Below are 25,642 nucleotides of genomic sequence, written 5' to 3'. Positions count from 1 at the left end.
ACAGAAAGAACTTAACTGCAGTAAGTGAACACAGCGGTAATGTGGGCACAGGATTTTCCCCACCACACTCATTCCAGAGGGATGCCTGACCAACGTGAATGTTTGTCCCAGCAATGGACTCTAAACTTACTTTTGCCTGTAGCATTAATGCTTATTCCAAACTGGGCTTTCACACTAGAAATGTGAAGAAAAGTCTAAAATATTTATGGAGATGAAACATTTGTAGTGAAAAAACGGGGAAAAGAAAAAGATAACAATTGGAAGGAGGTTTTGGGGGTGAAACCTATACAATGGGACATTAAGAAATTACACGGAAGTCACACAAACTGCACTCCGTCAAAATAGAGCATGGTCACTTAGGGGATAGACCTCTCATACTTGGCCCTTTTCTCCCCAAAGTCTCTCATAATCATGCAGGAACTGCAACGCTGTACTGCCTTAATCCACCGGAAGGATGACAGTTAGTTCATTGTTATTCTGGTGATGCAGAAGAACCTTCCCCAGGTATAACTTCCTTTTAGCAACATGCAATCGACACTTGATCGTATAGTGCAGTGATACTCAAAAAGAACGGCCCAGGGGTCACATCCAGCCCTCCTGACCTTTACATGTGGGCTCCAGGACGAGAGCAGCACTGGGCTCCTGTTTTCTCGATTCAGCACTTACACTGAAAAATAAGTTAAATCAATAGGCAATCCTTTATTTAAGGCTTAAGTGAAGTTCATGAAAGGGTAACTAGGTTATTCTGCACAACCTAACTTTATGAACCACCTCTATTTTTAAAGACATCCTGCAGCAAAAGTGTAAAAATATGATAAGGTTTTTTCAAAATTCAAAGAGTGTAGTTCTATAACATGTAGAACTGTTTCCCCTTAGTACATCACATTATATCAATGCACCGAGTATTTTTTTAAAGTCATAGTTTTCAAAAATTAATTTACAAACATTAATTTTCGCCCCAGACCTTGAAAATAATGCAAGTTAGTTGTTAAGAGCACATTTTGGGCTGGGATCCTCTAACACATGCAAAACATTACAGGTTATTAAATAAACACAGGAGAAGGTTTTGTACAATGCACATCAAGAAGTCTTGTATTTCAATGTCCTTTAATATATGATAATAATGAAGAATAAGGAGGGAAAGTGAAATTAAACAATTGCCTAGGATCACACAATTTGGGGAAGCCGAGATTAATCGTAGGTTTTCTGTTTTTACATTATGCAATTCAGCCGCTGGATGTATATGCTTCGCTTTCCCCACCTACACCCACCTTACAGGGACCACCCCCCCTTTGCCAGGTATGCCCCCCACCGCCACCCTGCTGTTATCATTGAGGCCCCCAGTCACATCTCAAACAAAACCTTTTGGCCCCTGGAAAAATGTGTGTGAGTACCAATGGTATAGGGCAATGCAGTCTTTGGTCCCAATACCAAAGCTTGCCTGCAAGGTCTTCATGCAAATGAGGCTTGCTTGTATGGAAAGCCTTCATGACTTGATGATGGAAAACACCAATAGATTGTCAAGGGATGGAAGTTGTAGAGTCTTCTTCAACCTGGCTTTGGCCTGTCCAAGGTATGGGCGACACACTCAGGTAGCCACTTTTGTCCTGCAAGATCTTTTGGTTTTGTCAATGCATGTCTTGTTTTGCCGTGGCTTTTGTAACACTTTATTGTTGTGGGAGCTGCCAGGCCCTCCCCATTGTGACGAACACTGGCAAGAAAAACAAAAAAACAAAAAAAAACTTTTTGGTCTCAAAAAGCACACATTGCCACTAGTAGTGTAACAAAGGTCCCGCAGTCCCTGCAGTGCAGGGACACCCCTCCAGGTGAGCCCCTCAGCACAGCACCTCCCCTGTGTTAGGTCTGGAGGGGGGCCCTCCATGTTCTTTGCAGAGGGGCCCCCTCCAGTTTCGTTATGCCACTGATTGCCACAGTAGTTCCTGGCACTGAACAAAACTACTTTGTTTGCCAATATTCTCCTAGCGGAACAGCAGAATGTGAACCCTCACAGTAAAGCCAGCCGATAGATAGATAGATAAGATAGATAAGATAGATTATTAATAAAAACAAAATGTCTTGGTCAACGCCAGACCTAATTATGGACCCAAATCTTAAATAAAGTCACAAAAGTGCACCTATGCTATATGTCTTTTAATTAGTGGCTTTCATGAATTCACAAGAACTTACAGACGCAGACAACTAAATCGTACTCCTAGAAAATTGTATTTTAGCACATGCACTTATGCATGTGTAGATTTGCTCATTCGAAAATCTATTGAGCGTTTACAAGTTCACGTTTACACCAACCACTTTTTCCCCAATCCTGGAAGAACTTCTACTTCTGCCATTGTCAGGAGTAAATTTCCAACCTTTCTCAGTATGGGGAAAGATTAGAGAAGAGCTAGTGAAAATCCTTAAAACATGCAAGTTAGTAGGTTTGCAGACTCAAAGGCATTCCAGCCCTGGAACTATTGCTTAATGCTTCCTCCAGCCCCAGTACGTAGATCTGCGGAAAGGTGGCAAAATAAAGAAATTGCTATAGTAGGGATTGAAATTGCAAGTATTCAAGCACTACTATAGTATTTGCCCTGGCATGATCAGAGAGGCTATTATCAGAGCTCTTACAGAATTAGATTGCTGCCATAATTTGTCACTGCATGGCACCAGACGGACGAGTAGATTTTTTTTACAGGACAAGTAGACTTAAGAAGCAACCTGTCCCCTGGACAATTAGTTATTTTATTAAATTCCACACCCCTGATATACTGGGCAAAATGATGCAACATTACAAGCTTCTGTGGCAGTTTTTCCCTCTGTTTTAGAGAAACAGAGTTTGATATCCATCCTGGTAAAACATCTTCGTGTACTGTATGACCCACTAGGATATAAAGACTGCTTGTTGATCAGTTTTCTTTGATTACCCTGGTTATGATGATGATGCCCAAGAAGACCAAAACATGCCTGTGGTTGCTTGCGTTCCTGGGTATGTGGTCTACGGTTTCAGGGTGGAAAACATTTTTCAGAGCAAAAACTGAGCTGCATGTGGTTGATTCTTACATGTAATGGAGCAGTTGAGCTAACACTGATACAAGTGTAGTGTGGTCAGTAGAACTACTTGTGCAAAGACGGTTTCAAGTGTTTCCAACCATCACTTTTGCACTGGCTTGTTCTAGGTGCGTGGGTAGCCTACACTAGATACAAAGTTTGCTTAGCTTTAGAGATTCAACCTGCACTTCACTGATGAGACCAAACAATGTTAAAACTTGCTTGAGTTGCTTGTGTTCCTACTGGAAGAGAACGTGGTATAGCATTTTGGACTGGACTGTACCTTCTGAGTTGGTGCCAAGATTGATTTGCATACGACTTAACCTGGTCTGTAACAGAACAGATGAGCTACAAGCTATAGAATGGCATGTGCTCACAGCAATTATCATTGGTTAAGACTGATTCATGCATTTTAATTTTTCTGTAGTCCTCACATGTTTTATCAGCACATAGCTAGGGAAACAGGCTCACATTTGCCACTGAAATAATACCCTGGGTTATTTAAGGATTATGGTACTTACCCTGTAAGCATCTGTTTGTGGTACGAACTGCTGTAGATTCACATGCTCTAGTTACTCCTGCCATCCAGTGTTGGGTATAGAGTTGTGCAAGTTGTTTTTCTTCGAAGAAGTGTTTTGAATCACAAGATCGAGTGACTCCTCCTCTTGGTGACATTGTGCATAAGCATTGACTCTTTTGTTAGATTGTTTTCCCGCAGGCAGGTGGGAAAGGAGTGGAAGCAAAGTGTAGTAAAAGAGATGTCCATGCAAAATGTAAATACATGTGTACACATATATACATGTTTAATGGAATTGCAATGGCCACAGGCGTCCAGAGAGGAATCTACAACACTACATGTCACGAACAGATGCTTACAGGTAAGTAACATAATCTGTTTGATGGCATGTGTGGCTGTAGATACACATGCTCTGCATAGACTGTAAAGCAGTTCCCACTTAGGATAGCCCGTGGGAGTTGCAGTTGTCTGAAAAAAGGATACATAGCACTGCATAACCTGCACTGGCTTGTTAGTGTGCTAAAACATCCACACAGCAGAGTTTCCTGAAGGTGTGTGGTATAGACCAGGTAGCTGCTTTACAAATGTCAGCTCTGGGAATGTTTCCAAAGAAGATCATAGTAGCTCCCTTCTTACGAGTAGTGCGTGCTCTGGGAGAAAAATGTAAAGATCTTTTGGACATAATGTAGCATTACATTTGACTATCAATCTGGCCGTGCCCGATATGTATATTGGGTTACCTTTATGAGGTGGGGAAAAGGCTAAAAAAAGTTGTTTGGTTTTCCTAAAGTCTTTAGAACTGTCTAAGTAAAACATGAGAGCTCTTTTGACATTTAATGTTTGAAGGGCTCTTTCGGCAACAGAATCTGGTTCGGGAAGAAAACAGGGAGCTCAATAGACTAATTGAGATTAAACTGTGAAACCCCTTTAGGTAGAAATTTATGATTAGTATGAAGGACTACTTTGTCTCTATGAATTTGAAAAGAAAGGTTGGTCTAAGTTTAGTGCCTGGAGGTCACTAACATGTCTGAGTGAAGTGATGGTGACTAAGAAAGACACTTTCCACAAAATAAATTGAAGTAGACATTAGTGGAGTGGTTTGAATGGGGGACCCAGGAGTCTAGTGAGTACAACATATACTTTCCACAGGGGGATGTCCTAAATGGAATAACGCTTTTGAGTTCTTCCATCAAAGCCTTTATGAGTGTCATCCTGAAGAGAGAAATGTGCTGTCTGTTCTGGAGATCTATAGCTGTAGGATCAATGTGCTTGGGTTGGAAGTAGCATACAAAATGTTCAATTTTCCAACATAACAAGCTCTGGTGGTTGGTCTGCGTGCTTCCCTGAGAATGTCCATACATTCTGTAGGCAAACCAACGTTACCAAACTCTATGACTTGAGGAGCCATATTGCAAGGTTGAGTGATTCGGGGTCTGTATGTCTGAGTTGTCCTTTATTCTGGGTTAGACGGTCTGGCCTGTTGGGGAGCTTCTTGTGTGGGACAACTGAAAGCTCCAGGAGTGTGGTGAACCAAAGCTGGCATGCCAAGGTGGGAGCCACAAGGTTCATGGTGAGAGATGTTTGTCTGATCTTCCGAACCATTAATGGAATGAGAGGGAGAAGTAGAAAAGCATAGGCAAATATCCCTGACCAACACATCAATACAGCCTTGCCCTTAGATAGTGGATGTGGCTACCTGGAGGCGAAATTTGGGCATTTTTCATTTTCTGTTGTGGCAAAAAGGTCTAAATGAGGAGTCTCCTAACTTTTAAAGTATGCCTGGAGGACTAGTGGGTGGAGATCCCACTCGCGGAATTGTTGCTGCATCCTGCCGAACAGGTCTGCAAAGTCACTGTTTGCTCCCGGAAGATACTCTGCCAACAGATGAATGTGGTAATGAAGAGCCCAATTCAAAGTGGTCTCATACAGCTGTGATAGTTGTGAAGACAGAGTCCCCCCCACCACTGTTTTTGTAAATAATATGGTGTCCATCTGGGCTAAGACAATCTTGTGAGACAGGTAAAAGGAAAGCTTTCAGTGCTAGGAATTCTGCTTGAAGCTCCAGGTAGGTGATGTGTATGGACTGGTGTTTGGCATCCATTAGACCTTGAACTCTCACGTCTTGGAAGTGAGCACCCCAACCTGTCCATGATGCATCCGTGGTCAATGTGATGTGAGGCACAGGATCTAGAAAAGGCCGCACCTTCAGGAGATTGTTGATGTTCCACCACTGCGCTGAACAGTGAGTCTGGCGGTCTAACAATACTAGATCCTCAAGGAGACCCTGTGATTGGGACCACTGGCAAAACAGACACTGCTGTAGTGGACACGTGTAGGCTGGCATGGGGAACTATGGCAATGCACAAAGCCATCATCCCCAAAAGACGCATAATGGACCCAACTATGTCATACAGACTCTTGTTACAGTAACAAGACTGCTGGATTTGGGCAGCAGCACCACTGTGCGAGGGGGACTGAGTCTGATCCTGCGAACCGTGACAGCAGTTGGCCTAACCCTTCCAGCCAGCTAGCAGCACCTCACCAGTACCCAAGAGTAAAAGGTTATTTGTGGCAGTGCTTAGCATGTCATCTGGGTTTCTCAGGGAAATTGTGGTGGAACGGATCTTACCCCTTTCTCACAGTCACATATGTCTCACACAGACAAAGGCAAAACAGAAGTAGGACAAGCTTCAATAGGTTTTATTGAATCAACTACATTCTATGTAAAAACCATTTATTGCGATTGTGAGGATGATAAAACATAAATCAAGGCAGTGACAAAAAAAGTGAAATATAGAAAAAGTCCCACCATACTGTCACAACAATGGTTCTAAAGTCCTTACCTGCACTACTGGGATTCCCTTCAAGAGCATGGCAGTGTAAACCCTAATCTGCCCGTAAGGCCCCCTGGGAGATCCCTATCCCCTATAACTGTGATTGTAGGTAAAGAAGAGTTCTGCTGGTCTACTGCAAATTCTTCCACATGGAGGGAGGGACTGCGTCAAGTCTCAGCAGAAAGTGCAAAGGCGACGTGGAGTGTACAGTGGCAACTGGTTGGAATTCCCCTCTATTGTGTAGGGAGCAGCGAGGAGTTTTATAATAAAACATCTGGTGTTCTGACAAAACTGCCCCGACGTGACAACACACATGTTTTTGTGTACAAGAGTTGAAGGCACGATGAATACTTTGTACCGGCAATAATTCATAACTTATAACGTACAACCTTGGATAGAGCAAAGCATGAGAATGTTGTGCAGAGAAAAGAATAATAGAAGTCTGTGTAAAAGGACAAGCTGTTAAAATAATAACAAGCATTTGCAATGCAACAGGTCTCGCATTTGCTTGAGTTAGAGCTACTGGCGTTGTAAATGCATAACACAACTTTTCTTGCCACATAAATTGGTCAAACCTGCCACATAATTTGGTTCTTTCTGCCACATAATTCCAGTGGCCCTGCATATAACTAGAGCACTTCCATTTACCTTCTTCCTCTATCTGCAGCAAAAAATGAAAATATTGCAATTTTTTATTATATTTATTTAAATTATTTATATCATTAACCTAGTGTGGGGACCCAGAGATAACTTAAACAGTCTAACAAAATAAGGCTGAATTGAGGTTGGTGCACAAAAACCACAGCATTTACAAACTTTTGAACAGTCTCTGTTCTGTTGACGAGACTATTTAAAGCAGGTTACTGATTAGGTGCCTTAAAGTCATAACACAAGCAAGTAGAAAGGAGGAGATGAATTTCTAGTGGCTGAATTGCATATGGGTAATTTGGAAATCCGAGTTCCACCCCTGCTTTGCCACTTTTTGTTAGAAGTCAAGTAACTACTTTACTTCACTGTGATGCCAAATACTTTCGTTCTGCTGCCTATGAATGTAAAGGCCCATGCATTTTGTAAAATGACAGCTGATATTTACTTCTTTTGCTGACATTAACGTTAAGAGCTCCCTCAAAACCTACTGTCCAAAAATCGGTTGATGGCAGAACTTGATAAAAAAAACTCCTAAAAGAAGGGGTTGCAGAACAGAAGCCCTTTGCACCTCTGCTTGTGTAGCATAAGCCTTTGATATAGTTCCTTTGTCTGTGTGGTACTGTCAGGCTCTCTCTCTGGCTGCCACTACGAGAAAGGATTAACCTTTGCATCATCACCGAATGGAGTCTTGACAATGGAGAACTCTTTAATGTGTAAAGCAATCACTTTCATGGGCCTGGTCCTCCCATATTGTTTGGTAGCATGTATGCTCTTGATCCATTAGGCCACTTATCCCTTGTAGAAGAATAGATTAAGTCATTTTGATACCTCAGTTATTCTGTAATAAAAATGTTAAACCTGTTTTATAGTTGGAAGCCTGAGAGTGGGCGCGAGCTCTGTAATGAAAATGTCACTTACCCAGTGTACATCTGTTCGTGGCATCAGTCGCAGTAGATTCGCATGTTCTGCAATAGCTCGCCATCTGGTGTTGGGCCGGAGTGTTACAAGTTGTTTTTCTTCGAAGAAGTCTTTCGAGTCACGGGACCGAGTGACTCCTCCTTTTGTCTCCATTGCGCATGGGCGTCGACTCCATCCTCGATTGTTTTTCCCCGCAGAGGGTGAGGTAGGAGTTGAATTGTAGTAATAGTGCCCATGCAATGGAGTGACTAAGTATGCACTTATTTAAGGTTGAGATGATACATATATAAATAATTGAAGGTAACTTCCAAACTGCTACAGGCTCCCGGGGAGGCGGGTGGGCACATGCGAATCTACTGCGACTGATGCCACGAACAGATGTACACTGGGTAAGTGACATTTTCAGTTCGATGGCATCTGTCGCTGTAGATACGCATGTTCTGCAATAGACTAGTAAGCAGTTATTTCCCCAAAAGCGGTGGATCAGCCTGTAGGAGTGGAAGTAGTCTGAAATAATGTCCTTAATACAGCTTGACCTACTGTGGCTTGTTGTGCGGATAGCACGTCTACACAGTAGTGCTTGGTGAATGTGTGAGGCGTAGACCATGTGGCTGCCTTACATATTTCTTGCATTGGGATGTTTCCTAGAAAGGCCATGGTAGCACCTTTCTTTCTGGTTGAGTGTGCCCTTGGTGTAATGGGCAGCTGTCGTTTAGCTTTAAGGTAGCAGATTTGGATGCATTTAACTATCCATCTGGCTATACCTTGTTTTGAAATTGGGTTTCCTGCATGAGGTTTTTGAAATGCAATAAAGAGTTGTTTAGTCTTTCTGATGTTCTTTGTTCTGTCAATGTAATACATTAATGCTCTTTTGACATCTAATGTATGTAGTGCCCTTTCAGCTACGGTATCTGGCTGTGGAAAGAACACCGGAAGTTCCACTGTTTGATTTAGATGGAACGGTGAAATAACCTTTGGCAAAAATTTAGGATTGGTCCTTAGGACGACTTTATTTTTGTGTAGTTGTATAAAAGGTTCCTGTATAGTAAACGCCTGAATTTCGCTTACTCTTCTCAGGGAAGTAATGGCGATGAGAAATGCCACCTTCCAGGTTAGGAACTGTATGTCGCAGGAGTGCATGGGTTCAAAAGGTGGACCCATAAGTCTAGTTAGGACAACATTTAGGTTCCATGAAGGAACAGGTAGTGTTCTTGGTGGTATAATTCTCCTAAGGCCCTCCATGAATGCTTTAATGACTGGTATTTTATATAGGGAAGTTGAATAGGTAGTCTGCAGGTATGCAGATATTGCTGCAAGGTGAATCTTAATGGAAGAGAAAGCTAGGTTAGATTTTTGTAAGTGAAGCAAGTAACCCACTACATGTTCTGGAGTTGTGTGTAATGGTTGTATTTGATTAATATGGCAGTAGCAAACAAACCTCTTCCATTTACTTGCATAGCAGTGCCTGGTGGATGGCCTTCTTGCTTGTTTTATGACTTCCATACATTCTTGGGTAAGTTGTAAGTGCCCGAATTCTAGGATTTCAGGAGCCAGATTGCTAGATTCAGCGATGCTGGATCTGGGTGTCTGATCTTTTGGTTGAGTTGTGTCAACAGATCTGGCCTGTTGGGCAATTTGATGCAGGGTACCACTGATAGGTCTAGCAGCGTTGTGTACCAGGGTTGCCTTGCCCAAGTTGGTGCTATCAATATGAGTTTGAGTTTGCTTTGACTGAGTTTGTTTACCAGGTAAGGAAGGAGAGGGAGAGGAGGAAAAGCGTAAGCAAATATCCCTGACCAGTTCATCCATAGGGCATTGCCTTGGGATTGTTTGTGTGGGTATCTGGATGCGAAGTTTTGGCATTTTGCGTTCTCCCTTGTCGCAAACAAGTCTATCTGAGGTGTTCCCCAGAGTTTGAAATAAGTGTTCAGTATTTGGGGGTGAATTTCCCATTCGTGGACCTGTTGGTGATCTCGAGAGAGATTGTCTGCGAGTTGATTTTGTATCCCTGGTATAAACTGTGCAATTAGGCGAATTTGGTTGTGAATTGCCCAATGCCAAATTTTTTGTGCTAACATGCTTAACTGCGTGGAGTGCGTCCCTCCCTGCTTGTTTAGATAATACATTGTTGTCATGTTGTCTGTTTTGACGAGAATGTATTTGTGAACTATTATTGGTTGGAAAGCTTTTAGTGCTTGAAAAACTGCAAGAAGTTCTAGGTGATTGATATGCAGTTTTGTTTGATGTACGTTCCATTGTCCTTGTATGCTGTGTTGATCGAGGTGTGCTCCCCACCCTGTCATGGAAGCATCTGTTGTTATTACGTATTGTGGCACTGGGTCTTGGAAAGGCCGCCCCTTGTTTAAATTTATGTTGTTCCACCACAGAAGCGAGAGGTAAGTTTGGCGGTCTATTAACACCAGATCTAGAAGGTGACCCTGTGCTTGAGACCACTGTGATGCTAGGCATTGTTGTAAGGGCCTCATGTGCAGTCTTGCGTTTGGGACAATGGCTATGCATGATGACATCATGCCTAGGAGTTGTAATACCATCTTTGCTTGTATGTTTTGTGTTGGATACATGCGTTGTATGATGGTGTTGAAATTTTGAATTCTTTGTGGACTTGGAGTGGCTACTCCTTTTGATGTGTCTATTATGGCTCCCAGGTATTGTTGTACCTTGCGTGGCCGAATTTTGGATTTTGTGAAATTGACGGTGAACCCTAGTTTGAAGAGGGTTTGTATGATATGATTTGTGTGATTTGAGCACTCTATTAACGAATGGGCCTTGATTAGCCAGTCGTCTAGATATGGGAACACATGTATTTGCTGCCTTCTGATGTGTGCAGCGACTACCGCTAGACATTTGGTAAAGACTCTTGGTGCGGTTGTTAATCCGAAAGGCAGTACCTTGAATTGGTAATGTATTCCTTTGAATACAAACCTTAGGTATTTCCTGTGCGATGGGTGAATTGGTATATGGAAATAAGCATCCTTGAGGTCTAAAGTTGCCATGTAGTCGTGCAGCTTTAGCAATGGCAATACTTCTTGTAGTGTGACCATGTGGAAGTGGTCTGATTTGATGAAAGTGTTGACTACTCTGAGGTCTAGGATTGGTCTCAGTGTTTTGTCCTTCTTTGGTATCAGAAAGTACAGTGAGTAAACTCCTGTGTTTATTTGTGTGTTTGGCACTAATTCGATTGCATTCTTTTGCAATAGTGCCTGCACTTCTATCTCTAGGAGATTGGAATGGTGTGTTGTTAAATTTTGTGCTTTTGGTGGTATGTTTGGAGGGAACTGTAGAAATTCTATGCAGTAACCATGTTGGATAATTGCTAGAACCCAAGTGTCTGTAGTGATTTTCTCCCATGCTCTGTAATAATGACCTATTCGTCCCCCCACTGGTGTTGTGTGGAGGGGGTGAGTGACATGTGAGTCACTGTTTAGTAGTAGGGGTTTTGGGGCTTTGGAATCTTCCTCTATTTCTAGGGAATTGCCCTCCTCTATATTGTCCCCGAAAACCTCCTCTATACTGTCCTTGGTAACTGGACGGTGTGGCTTGTGAGGTGCTGGCTTGTGTGCTTTGACCCCGAAACCCCCCTCGAAAGGGCGTTTTACGGAATGAGCTGTAATTCCCTCTGCTCTGCGGGGAGTAGAGTGCGCCCATGGCTTTAGCAGTGTCCGTATCTTTTTTGAGTTTCTCAATCGCTGTGTCCACTTCTGGACCGAACAGTTCTTTTTCATTAAAAGGCATATTGAGAACTGCTTGTTGAATCTCTGGTTTAAATCCAGACGTTCGGAGCCATGCATGCCTTCTGATAGTTACAGATGTATTAATTGTCCGTGCAGCTGTATCTGCAGCGTCCATGGAGGAGCGGATCTGGTTGTTGGAGATGGCCTGTCCCTCCTCAACCACTTGTTTTGCCCTATTTTGGAAGTCTTTGGGCAGATGTTCAATGAGATGTTGCATCTCGTCCCAGTGGGCTCTGTCATAGCGCGCAAGTAGTGCCTGGGAGTTCGCGATGCGCCACTGGTTTGCAGCTTGTGCTGCGACTCTTTTACCAGCTGCATCAAACTTGCGGCTTTCTTTATCTGGGGGTGGTGCATCTCCAGATGTGTGAGAGTTGGCCCTTTTCCTAGCTGCTCCTACAACAACAGAGTCTGGTGGCAGCTGTGTTGTGATGAAAGCCGGGTCTGTAGGAGGCGGCTTATACTTTTTTTCCACCCTTGGTGTGATTGCCCTACTTTTGACCGGGTCCTTAAATATGTCTTTTGCGTGCCGGAGCATACCAGGGAGCATAGGCAGGCTTTGGTAGGAGCTGTGGGTGGAGGAGAGTGTGTTGAACAAGAAATCATCCTCGACCTGTTCTGAGTGGAGGCTTACGTTGTGAAATTGTGCTGCTCTAGCCACCACCTGAGAGTACGCGGTGCTGTCTTCTGGTGGAGATGGTTTTGTAGGGTATGCCTCTGGGCTGTTATCTGACACTGGGGCGTCGTATAGGTCCCATGCGTCCTGGTCTTGGTCACCCTGGCTCATGGTGGTGTGAGCTGGGGAGTGTGATGGCGTTTGTGCTGGTGAAACGTTAATCACGTGCGGAGGAGAGGGTGGTGGTGTAACTCTTTTCACCACTTTTGGTTGTGGTGCTTGTTCCGTCTGGAACTCCAACCTTCTCTTTCTCCTAATGGGGGGAAGGGTGCTTATTTTTCCTGTCCCCTGCTGAATGAAGATACGCTTTTGCGTATGGTCCGCATCAGTTGCTTGTAGCTCTTCCTCAAACCTATGCTTCTGCATTTGGGAGGTTAGCGAGTGCTCTTCTGTATAAGAGCCTGAAGCTGGGTCGCTTGCAGTTTGTTTCGGCGTCGAAACTTTGTCTGCGTGTTTTTTCGGCTCCGAGGTGACTTTTTTCCTTTTCGGGGCCGAAACCTCTCGGCGTCGATCTGTTTCGGTGCCGCTGTCTCGGCGTCGAGCCGTGTCCACACCGGCATCTCGGTGTCGAGGCTTGTCTCCAGCACTTTCTCGGTCCCGAGAAGGCTGCGTGCCGGTGTCTCGACCGGAGTCGGACGATCTCGGCACTGTTTGGGCCTTTTTCGGTGCCGACGGTCGGTCACCGATTTTATGGGTTGAGCCATGGCCTGGTGGCAGTGGCGTCCCCTGGGCCTTGTAAATGTTTCTTTGTGTGGTTTTCGACGTCTTACTCACGGTTTGTGTATCGTCGAATCCTTCGGAGTCTGAGTCTTGGATCGAGAAGGTACCTTCCTCTTCCTGTTCCTCGAACTCCCGTCGGGCTGTCGGTGCGGACGCCATTTGAAGTCTTCTGGCTCGACGGTCTCGGAGTGTTTTTCGGGACCGGAACGCACGACAGGCCTCGCAGGTGTGTTCGCTGTGCTCAGGTGACAGGCACAGGTTGCAGACCAAGTATTGATCTGTGTAGGGGTATTTATTGCGGCATTTGGGGCAGAAACGGAACGGGGTCCGTTCCATCGGCGTTCTTCAGCACGCGGTCGGGCCGACCAGGCCCCGACGGAGGATCGAAAAATTACCCCGAAGGGCACCGGAGCTCTTCGATCTTCGATGCGGTGTTGAATGTAAGTATGCCGATCCCGAACGCAACAATACCGACGAAAATCTTCCGAAATTAACTATTTTTTCTGTTCCGAAACTCGGAGCGACAGGAACACGTCCGAACCCGATGGCGGAAAAAAAACAATCGAGGATGGAGTCGACGCCCATGCGCAATGGAGACAAAAGGAGGAGTCACTCGGTCCCGTGACTCGAAAGACTTCTTCGAAGAAAAACAACTTGTAACACTCCGGCCCAACACCAGATGGCGAGCTATTGCAGAACATGCGTATCTACAGCGACAGATGCCATCGAACTATGTAAATACTGTGTGTGGGCAGCGCACACCATCCCGGCCTAGAGCCAGCACTACTTGCCTGTCTTGCACTACAAACAGTTTGCAGCGCACTGCTGGCCATGTACATGTGTTCAGCAATATGAATGATGCCCCAGTAAGTGCATGCACCACTGTTCCAGTAAGCAACCAAATAAATTGTTCAGTGACATCAGAAGACTTACGATGACAGAAATGAATTTGGTCATTTGTTTTTGCAAAGTTTTGCTTACTAAACTATAGTGCTGCTAAACTACCTACAAGAATTCATGACATGTGTAGACAGCACATGATAACCTGACTAGTCTCTTAGTTCGGACAAGTATTCGGTAACTTTAACCTGAGAGCGTGCTATATGCAACTCAAACGTGCCTTGCAATGACTTGTGAGCGATATTAAGAAACATAAAACAATACTCCGGTCCCACATTGGAAGACCGCCGCCATTTCCCATTGGCACTTAGCTTGCTTTCTAAGAGGTACTGTGTGGTGGCAACGCAATAATAGATGTACACTTACATAAACACAGGCCCTGTGGCACAGACAGCTTTTCAGCGCTACCTGACTGGCTTGCCCAGGCAGAAGTAATAAAAGCTTGCCTTGCTCGACGCTCCCCTCATGATGCAAGTGCTCTGCTGGATTGATGCAGGGTGGAGTAAATTAGGTCAAGCACTTCAACTTCACGCGATGTAACTCAGGCCATATGTCACAATTCTCAGGAGCTAAACAAACAAGCAGCAGCGCAGGAAGAACGGTAGCAATGAAGGGAGGGTAGGGGTGTGAGCAAGGAGGTAACAGATGGCCAGAGATCGCCAACAAAAAGGACCAACGCTGGGTGGAAGGGCCAACACATACTGCAACAGGAGGAAGCAGGATTGTAGTGTGAGGGCAACAAAAATGTTCTCTGAGTGAAATCGCCTGGGAGGGAACTCAGCACACAAAGGAGGGGCATCCAGAAAAATGCATCAATAAAAAGGAAGCACATAAGTCGAGCACAAAAAAACAATGAATGGCAAAAGTGGGTGCGGTTAAAGCCCATGGACTGAATACAACATGTCTTGCAGACAGCGCTGCGTGCTGCCTATGCTCAACCTAAAAACATCTCCACTAAAAGAAGGTTTCAGCTAAAACAATAGAAAAGTAAAAATGCATGCCTTAAAGTGAAAGGGCACAAGTTGCAGGCCTAGGCTAAAATAACATGCCTGTGTACTAGCTAAGGTAACCTCACAACTGTGTAGTATTGGTTTTCTTGAAGCTGGAGGAGAGGTGTCGGAAAAGTCTGGATGCGGGCTGGACTGGTGTACGCTAACCTTAACTCTACATTCAAAATTGCCCCTACCCTAGTTAAGGTTAAGCTTGTAGGGGCTGGAGATAAGATTTAGGAATGTTAAGAGTGAACCCCAACTTGTGAAGGAGAAATACTTTCATGTGAGTGTGCAGCTGGCACTGGTGTAATGTATTGGCTTTGATGAGCCAGTTGTCCAGGTGAGAAAAGCCATGGACGTTCTGTCTTCGCAGGTATACTGAGACTACTGCTAGACATTTTGTGAACACCCTGGGAGCAGTAGTGACTCCGAAGGAAAGGAATTTGAATTGATAATGTTTGACTGCAATGACAAATCTTAAATATTTTCGGTGTGCAGGGAGAATTAGTATGTGAAACTAGGCATTCTTTTGATCTAGAGCTGTCCTAAAGTCGCTTTGTTGTAGAAGTGGAATTACATCCTGAAGAGTGCCCATATGGAAATGTTCTGAGAGGATGTATTTGTTTAGAGTTCATAGGTCCAGTATTGGCCTAAAAGACCTGTCTTTTTTTGGGAATCAGGAAGTATAGGGAGTATACTCCTGAGCCTTGTTGTTGTGACTGAACAGGTTTCTATGGCTCCCTTGAGAAGAAAGGCTTCGACGTCTTGCTTGAGGAGGGTTAAATGTTCCTGCAAGAGCCTGTGAGTGAGAGAGAGAATTTTGGGAGGTGTGGTAAAGATCTCCAGACAACAGCCATGTTGGCTAATGGCAAGGACCCATTGGTCTGTGGTGATGGTGTCTTAGATGGTGTGTAAATGTTGGAGTCTTCCCCCAACAGGTGATGGATGATCAGGGTGAAGGTAGTCATTGATTGGCAGTAAAAGGGGGGGGGGGGGGAGGTCTGCGTGTGGAAGTGTCCTTTCCTCTCCCTTTGTTATCAGAGTCGTGGTAGGAGCCTCTGAAGTAACCTTTACTGTAAGAGGTTTGGGGTTGTCTATGCGATGTGGAAGCCTCTGCTGTGGATGATTTGTATGTTCCCCTGTAACCTGGGTGACAAAGGGAGCCTCTCTGCGTGTAAATTTAGATGGCACCCATGGCGTTGGTAGTGTTAGTGTCCTTCTTCAACTTTTCTAATGTGGTATCCATCTGTGGTCCGTACAAGAGCTTTCTATCAAAAGACATGTTAAGAACTGCCGGTTGGACCTCAGGTTTGAAGCCGGAGCACCAAAGCCAGGCATGGCTTCTTAGAAGGATGCTAGGATTTATTCATCGAGCTGCAATGTCTGCCGTAGGGCGCACTGGATGGAATGATTAGTTATGGTTTAGCCCTCAGACACAATTTGTTGTCCCCATCTACAGTGTTCCTCAGGGAGGTACTGTAGTAACTCTTACATTTCATCCCAATGGGTCCAATCTTATCGGGCCAAAAGGGCTTGCGAACTGGCAATGCGCCAATGGTTCGCGAGCTGCCCACCACCCTCTTCCCTGCGTCTCAATACTTTTGTTCTCATTTTCTGGGGGAGAAGAGTCCCCAGTGGCTTGGCTGATAGCCCACTTAAGGGCGGTGGTTGCCACAATGGAATCAGGGTGTACACCTGTGCCCTGATGTAGGATTGAACAGAAGGAGCCGCCTTGCACTTCTTGTCCACCCATGGGTGATCACCCTGGAGTGTACATGCTCTTTATGTCGAAGCATGTCAGGGAGAATGGGAATGTACTGAGTATCCCTATGTGTAGAGGAAAGGGGTGTCGAAAAAAAAAAAAGTATTGCTCTATGGATTCCTTGTGCAGCTCTACGTGGTGGAATGCAGCTGCCCTAAAAGATACTTGTTGATAGGCGGTGGCGTCCTGTGGCGGTGAAGGACGAGCCAGGTAAAGATAGGTGTCAATTGACGCAATGGGATCAGGGTCGTAAGCAGTCCATGGGTCTGCGTCATCAGGAGGACTGCGTAAACCCTCAGTGAAATTCTGTGGTGACCCCTGAGGTGTGTCATTAATAATGTAGTGAGGGTGGTGGAGACTGAGGAGGAGAAGGGGGTAGAGTTGAGGAAGGTGTAGTGGAGAAGGAGAAGTAGTAGGCGGAGGCAGAGGCGTTGGAGAAGGCCGGAACGGTGGGCTAGAAGCCTTGTCCTTTGTCCTCCTCTTTAGAGGAACAGGAACGCCCAGGGCCTCTTGCAAAGAAGAGTTTCCTCTTTGGGAGCACAGGAGAGAATGGTGTGGCTATGGTCTGACCTGTGCCTTCTTGGGTCTGGAGTTTACGCTGTTCAGTGTCCATTTTTCCCCAGAAGAATCGGTTTGACTGGAGTGGGACTGGCCTGAATCTCTGGCTTCCACAGGTGTCGGCTCAAAGGTTTTGGTGCCAAAGGCTTGTGCTTTTAAAGCTTAGCCGGCAAAGAGGTCGTAGGTGGTGGCTGTCGAATCGGTCCTGAGGTTCGGATCGATACTGAAACAACCTCTCGGTCCGAGGCTATCAAGGTCGAAGTCGATGTTGTGGCTTTAGCCTTAGCAGCTATTTTTGGCGACAAAAGGTTTTTCTGTACGGACCATGACCGGATGGCATTGGCAGACCGGCGACCTCTATATTAGGTTGTAGGAACGTTTTGGAGGGTTTCTGTGGGACAGCAGGGGCCTGTACTGGGCAGAGGAAAGTTCTTGGCTCTTGATGTCGATCTCCACATCCGACTCTCAGCTGCCCTTGATCACAAAGGCTTCCTCTTCCTGTGTAGTTCCTCCTCAGCGAGCTCTCCGAAGGAAGATGTTTGGGGTGTCGTCCAGCGGCTTCAGAGCCATTTCTAGGAGATGGACCTGTCGATCTCAAAGGGTTTTCTTTGATTGAAAAGACTTACAGGCGTCGCAGTCGGCCTCGCGATGGTCTGGAGAGAGACAGAGGTTGCCCATGATCGGTGTGCGGGGTTTTTGCATAGCACCGGAGAGAAAAGCAAAATGGAGTTCGTTCCATTAGGGAATAATTCCCATCGATTATAATGCTGCATGGAAGGTTGGCCCGAGACAGGCACTGGAACACCAAAGGGCGGTCGGTCAGAGCCCAAACTGACGTGAACAACGAGAGCACTGAGATAGGAGAAGCGCAATTGAATACAATACCATCAGAACAGAAAAAAGAGACTGAAAAACTGAACAGAGTCGAAAGACGGAGTGGAGGCACAAACGTCTGAACTCAACGGCAGAGAGAAAACAACATAACAAAGTAGTCGATGCCCATGTGCTATATCACTGAGAGGAGGAGTCACTCGATCTTGTGACTCGAAACACTTCTTCGAAGAAAAACAACTTGCACCACTCCGGACCCAACACTAGATGGAAGGAGTATGCAGAGCATGTGTAATTACAGCCACACATGCCATTGAACATTTATATATCTTATTTCCCATCACTTCTCTAATACACCGCATATGTAAATGTCATCTTTGACCTGGATTCTGCTGCTTAATTTCTGCAATCTGCTGAATTCATCGAATATCTATTGTGAGAAAACCTGTTGAAGATTGCACATACAGTTCTTAATGCAGAAGATCATTTTTCTCATACCTGGTCATCACTTGGAAACACACCAATACCACAACCGTACCTTATTATTGGTGGTGCGCCAGACTGCCCTTTGTTGCCAGTCCAGGTGGGTACGCCAGAGGTGGCACCCAGACACCGCTGGCGGGAAATCTTCAGCATCTTAAGAGCATCTTGGGCTACCCTGTTTGCCTCAGCTTCCACCAACACATAGTCTGGATTGGATGCCTCCATGATGACATCGTGCTTCATGACACTGTGCACACCTGTAAAGGAGGAAACATCATACATAGCACCATAAGGAGATCTGCACAATCCACAGATAAATTAAGCCAGAGAAATAGACAACCTGCGATGGAAGTCAAACTACTGAACTTCCAATCACAGCTTTTACCAGAGAATAAAGAGCGCATGAGATATGGTACTGACAAAGAACAGAAATCAGACAGGAGGAAAAGGGAAAAATAGGCATACATGGAAAGATGGAATGTCCAAAAAGCACAAACTGGCAAGATAGCAGAGTGAGGGGGTTAGCAGCATGAAAAAGAAGATGTGAAGAAAGGGAGTATGACTGGGTAAACGTTGGGAGCACTTACTAATTAGATTTTTGATTTCTAATGACAATACTTTTGCCTTTTCTCATATGCCTTCTAAATGGATCTGGGTAGGTGAGGCCTCTGACAAAACTTAGATGTGTAAATCCAGCTCACACAATTGGACCAGGGCCCTGTAAGGCCCTAAATATGCAGTTTCTAGTGCTCCTAACTAAATGTCTCATACTTTTCCTCCTGGACACTGGTACAGACTGGCCCACCTTGCCAACCATATTTAGCATATGAATGCATGGGAAATAAGAAAATACCAGACTGTTACTAAGAGGGCCAGGTAGCAGCGGGCAGGGTTAGGGATGAGAAGCAATGAGTTGTCAAGGTGGGCTCTCTGTAAGAAGGTCTGGCAGATTCACCCTATAACTGAGGATGCCTCAACTGGAAGCATTATGGAAGCAGGTCCACTGACACTGCGCATGCGAGGACAACACTGGACCACTCGTCAGCTGTTTGTTTTGATGTACACTAACACCCAGTTCCTAGGCAGAGCACATTTATATAAGACAAATAAATCCATAGTTCAGGAATAAACTCCTCACACAAAGACTTCTAACTTTGTAAAAACATGTCTGAAAAACACATATCCGAAGACAATCCGTGACAGGCAATTAAACTGAGATCTCAAACTGAATATTATTCCATCTGGTGACTGATTTTCTGCACTGTTCTCTCATTCTTCAAGATCTCATCATTTCTGTACTATTGAGTACCTAACAGCGTGTCAATAGATTTACATATCCGCAATCTGTCAGGGCAGGTTGTTTGTGAACCTCGACCTGTTCCTGCGAACCAAAGTAAAGCAATGTATTGGTAAGAACAACATTTTGAGTCTCTCTAGGGACCAGGGAGATTCACAAACTCCTTCAATTTAGACTGTAAAGTATCATGCTTGTTTGAGATAATGGTATGGAAATAATTACGGAATTGGAGGAGGAGTGGTGGAGAAACAGACATGGGATTATAGCTGCATATGTATTGTACCAAGAAGTCATTATACTTGTACTCCCACTTACCGGACTTCTTGAAAAGTCTCTCCAGAACATAATCATCAGTCTTTCGTCTGTCCTCTGGTGGCTCACTCTCCTGTTTACCCTGATAGTGTGTTTGCTTCACTAGATGGGGAATGCGCTCCCCCTCGAACTTGGCGTCCTTTTTTTTATGCAACTTTTGGCGCCGCTGTCCGTCATGTCCATTTGCATGGTCTTTATGGCTATGTTTAGTCTTGGATTTGTGCTTGCGGTGGGGTCTCTCTGGGCTGAAATCGCAGTTATTCTTCTCACATACTGCACTCTGTCCTTCAGCATTCTTCCCATCATGTACTTTGTGTAGCTCATGGCTCTCAGCGCCCATATTCTCCGGTATACTCTGGCATCCTTGCACAGTTGCTTGTGCTGCAAAGGCTTTGAGACTCTCACCCACGCTGCTCCCTTGCCCCAGCCTGTTCTGGGTATCAGTGTCTGCAATACCATTGTCAAGAGCACCTGTACCACCAGGCTGCATGGGTTCCTCTTTCAGAGGGGAGGATACGCAATTCCCAGCGGCAGTAGTTGTGGGTGGTGTGTCTGGCAGTTGGGCAAGTTTTGGTGATTTAAGTATCTCATGTCTTGGTCGCCTGGCAGAGGAACTGTAGGGAGGCAGGTCAAGTTTCCGCTTTGGAACTTGAACATCTGAGCCCGTGCCTTAAAATAGAGAGAAAAACAATCAACAGTTAAAAGGAAAAGGCCTGTGGACACGAATAAGAAACCACAACCAGTTAGAGGGCAGAATGTGACGAGAACTGGCTGACTCGGTTATGGGAAGCGCAGTGAGATGACGGATTATTAAGGATACCTGTAAGGTAAGAGCCCACCGTGGAATGCCCCGGTACCCTTAAATGTGGGGAGCTGGAGTAAAATGAGGAGCTGGCATGGGGAAGCGTTTGACTCCTGTGTTGTATGCAGCTGTCGTTCTCATGAGATACCAATAAATTAAGTGTACCTGCGCCCTTAGGTGTAAAACTTCACAGCGCAGAGAAAAGCTGGTATGTTAGGAGAACTGGCATCTTTTGCTGCAAATAACTGCATGGCAGTGGGTGTCCAGGGTCTGCAAATGGAGAAGAGACGGTGCAGTGAGAGGCTTGTGAGTAGTCAGTATGCTAACGGAAGTTACCGATTGTGTGACTGTTTACTTGCACATTTACAGTCATAAACCATTTGTTGCTGCCTCCATAACTTCCTTTGTACGGCTGCTCCGTGACAGCCATGTGTGGCTCCCTGCATGATGACTATAACTGGCTATGAGCTTTCGGAATACCTCTGCGATTTGTACCGATTTTCTATACATACTGTACCTTTAAAGGTTGGGGGTTTCCATCCACCCGTGCATCTATGATGACCTGTGCTTGGAACAACTCTTTATGTGAAAGAGGCAACAACATGAAAGCCCCCACCTGTTCAAATGAAAATGGAGCTGATTTCAATCCCCTTATTACCTGGTGGTATATTTCCAATACTGTTTACCCCGTTCTAAAGACAGGACTGCTTTTAGTCGGGCCTATTTGCAATGATGGCTCTGATGAGTGTAGTCCCTTCAAGCTCAAGTAATGTCATAGATGACAAAGGTGCCTCTAATAGTTTTGTATTTATGTTCTACTCTACCACAGATCTTCATCCTCCAATTTGACTGCAAGGATAGCCTTAATCCACTACATCCCCAAATACTCAAACATGGCGAGTCTATCTACAACTTAAATATAATAAGGGCACTAATAATGCATTTTCTTTAACATTCCTTCAACCATGGTGCTGGTGCCAGCGAAAATACTTCTAATCACAACTTGCCCCATAGAGCTGCGTATGTGACCTACTCCAATCCTCCCACTGCTAATTACACAGAAGGCGGTGTCCGTGCCCCTCAACCCAATACCTGCAAAGATGGCACTAGTCTCAGTGCCCTGCGCCCCATCAGGACTGGTAAGCGTGAAGAGTTCATACAAATCATTAGACTTGAAGAAACGTCTCTGTTTCGGATCCTTCAGCACTCGATTGGTTAAAAACTGCTTAAAGATTTGCCTAAAAGAGACAGAAAACCAATTATTTGTAATGGAAAGCACGAATAGCAACAGTGAATCAGAAAACAGTGTACTGCTCTGGCTGGAACCCACAAATTATTGAAACAGCATTCTACATGGTTTTAGCTATTGGACTATATCGTAAAGCTTCCCTTCCTACGTACAGAACATGTCCATCTCCCTTACAAGAATAGTACATGTCACATTTAGGACCTCATTATGAGTTGCCCTGAGAGGGATCACCAGTAGGGAACCCATTTTGGGCCATTACTTGTGGCTCTGTGTGTTCCTCCTTGGACTTACCAGTGGTCCGTCTCACTTTCAGGACCTCATTATGAGTTGCCTGGAGCTGGATCCCTAAAGGGGATTCCAATCCGAGCAACTACAAGAGGCTCAGTATGTGTAAATTGGTACAGAAGCACTGAACCCTAATTCATTAGAGGTCCATGACACTGACCGGAGAGATGCCACTGAGTTCTGACGCTCTCAATTGCTGGTTTAGATTTCAGTCAGGTTTGATAAGCGGATCCACTTGCTTGATCGACTGCATGTTATATAGTCATACACTGCGTCATTAGGATGTAACTTTGCATTGTGAACCGATCTACTTCATACTTGATTGTACTTCAGCTTGCTATGTGACGTCACAATTACCTCTACTCTAACTCATATTGTGCACTTTTGTGTTCTCTAATTAAAATCCATAAATAAATCAAACAAAAAAACCTCTATGTCACCAGGAGCCTGTCTGCATTGGCTAAAAACATGGGCAGGGGCTGTGGCCAGAGGTGCAGCTCGGACCCACCTACCCCACTTCTGCGTCCCTAGTGAGTAGAAAACATTCCCGCAACATTGCACTGCTTTTGGGGGACCTTCCTGCACCCAGACCTTCAGTGTTGCCCTCTTAGGATTTAGCACCTGCTGAAAGCAAGTAGCAAATACGCAGAAAAGGAATTGTTATTTACCCCGGAAGGGGTAATAATATACGAAAAAGGACTCTCCCGGGTGAAATAACCTGAATGCCTGCTATCTGGTGTGGGCATAAGAGCTGCAATCGAGATTCCAGTTCCCTTTTATCCCCGCACCAAATAAAGGGTAGCTTTGAGTGAGATCGTTAGTAGACGTTTACCTCACACAGCAGTGGCGGCCGGCAGCTTTAGGAGGGAGTGGGGCAGGAGGGAAGCACACACACACACTCATTCTTTCACACACAGACACCCACGCACATCCATTAACAACACTCATAAAATTCAAACATGCACGCACGCACCAAACATTCATTTTAAAAGATCACACACACTCATTCTTTCACACACATGCACGCACACACATCCATAAACAACACTCATAACATTCAAACATGCACGCACGCACCAAACATTCATTTTAAAAGATCATACACACACACACACACACACACACACACACACACACACACACACACACACACACACACACACACACACACACACACACACACACACACACACACACACACACACACACACACACACACACACACACACACACACACACACACACACACACACACACACACACACACACACACACACACACACACTTTTACCTTCAGCCTCGGAGGTCCCAGGAGGGTTGGGACTGCTGCTTTCCCTCACTGGCAGTCCCAGCCTCCTCACAGAGTGGGATGGGGTCAGTAAGACTGCTGACCCCACCCCACTCTATGACGAAGTGTCATTGATTGACACTCGCCCTGGGCGCTTCAGGACTTAAACCTGAAGTGCCCAGGTCGAAGTCAATGAGTGACGCTTTCCTCGTCACTCGGGGGAGGGACTTGAAGCACCTTTGCTCAGCTGAGGAGGTCATGCCCATAGGAGCTGCGACCTCCTCAACCCAGCAAAGTTCAGCTCAGACAGCCAGGAGTCTGCACAAATCGCGCATGTCTCACTCCTGGTTGACCTTTGTTCAGCCTGACAGACACTCTTAATGAGGGGCAAAAGGTGGGGGGGGGGGGGGGGGGGGGGGCATGGCCCCTCCGCCCTAAAGGACGGGCCGCGCCTGTCTCAAAGTAACAGTCCATCTAGTATCAAGTCATTGTATCTTGGGTACAGTGCTAGCATGCCTCAGGTACATCACAAGTTCACCTCACTTGCAGCACAAACCTACCTAAAGTGCTTCACAGGCTCACTTAATATGCAGCACCGTTCTTCTCACGTACATCACTAGACCATGCCAGGGACAGTCAGTCTCCATTATGTACACCACCACACCATTTGTGCACAGACCATAAAAGGCACAGCAGCTCCACAACCCAGACACAGTGCCAGACCCTGGTAGATACTGCGCCAGAACCCATTACAGGGTCAGACAATCTCAAGGCCACTACATGTAGTCTACAATGTACCAGTGCATCTCACGGACCAGGGCCAGTAATCCTAATTTGCAATATCATACTATCATACACAGCCCAAGCCTAATCAAGGCCTGTGGTGTGCTTGTGACCATTTGATATTGAAAATCTGCACTTCATATTATTTACCTTTTTTATGCCTTTGATGTTAACTGATGCCTCGGACTGAGTGCCAGGAATTTCTCTTGGTTCTGTGCTTCATACCATCATAAAGCCAGAGTACTGGACAGTACAACAGAGCCTAGGTCCTGTCACACAGCTGTAGTTCTGATCTTGACCTGCAGGGCAAGGACTCTCAAAGCACTCTTTGCCAAGACACCCATAACACAGTGTCCCAATCCAGAGCTGCAAGACACAGGTCTCAAGCCCTAACAGAATGCCAGCCTTGACCAAAAGTCACATTATTGAGAAATAGACTCAGTCCTGACATGTATGAAATGAAGCTTTAGTAGGAAGATGGGTATTTTATTCATATTGTATAGGGATGTAAGGTAATCTGGATATTCTGGGATGGGGTAGCTAGAATCCTGTGCGAGGCACGAAGTTAACAAATAGTATTCACCCAAAAGATTTCTCCTATTGACTATATTTAAGGGTCTTAAGGCCACTAGGAAGGTTTTCATCAGTTTCGCTGTAGTCATGGGAAAAAGGGATTTTGCTCAGAATCGGTTTAGGCCCTGTGATGAAATAAATGGCTGGCGGTGCTAGATCACTGTACAGTATTGAAGCTTGAGATTGTCCTCATGGGCACCATGGATGACACATCATGAAGGCTCCTAAAGAGAATTGGGGTGATAGTTTTGTCGGAAAATACAATGTCCTAAGTTCAGGAATTGAAGCGTAAGGTATGAAATCAAGCCTCAGGGCAGACAAAGGCTGTCAGTTTTGACACAGAACCTCCGTTCTGACAAAAAGTCTCAGTCCTACTAGATCTGCAAATCTGACAAAATGTGCTTTGGGCCTGAAACTGAA

At 45.2% G+C, this 25,642-nt stretch overlaps 1 protein-coding gene across 3 annotated transcripts in view; it reads right to left on the bottom strand.

Annotated features, from left to right (window-relative positions):
* Nucleotides 1–25,642, bottom strand: part of ERCC6 (ERCC excision repair 6, chromatin remodeling factor) — a 208,535-nt gene that overhangs the window by 4,384 nt on the left and 178,509 nt on the right. For all 3 annotated transcript variants that reach the window (XM_069240869.1, XM_069240870.1, XM_069240871.1), the window contains exons 17-19: nucleotides 22,137–22,282; nucleotides 20,246–20,911; nucleotides 18,689–18,890 (exon numbers count right to left, since the gene is read on the bottom strand). In XM_069240869.1, coding sequence (XP_069096970.1) covers nucleotides 18,689–18,890; nucleotides 20,246–20,911; nucleotides 22,137–22,282 — 1,014 coding nt within the window. The remainder of the gene's footprint in view (nucleotides 1–18,688; nucleotides 18,891–20,245; nucleotides 20,912–22,136; nucleotides 22,283–25,642) is intronic.

Source organism: Pleurodeles waltl, chromosome 6 (genome assembly GCF_031143425.1).
Source record: "Pleurodeles waltl isolate 20211129_DDA chromosome 6, aPleWal1.hap1.20221129, whole genome shotgun sequence".
Classification (NCBI taxonomy): Eukaryota; Metazoa; Chordata; class Amphibia; order Caudata; family Salamandridae; genus Pleurodeles; species Pleurodeles waltl.
This window is presented reverse-complemented; position numbering and strand designations above follow the sequence as displayed.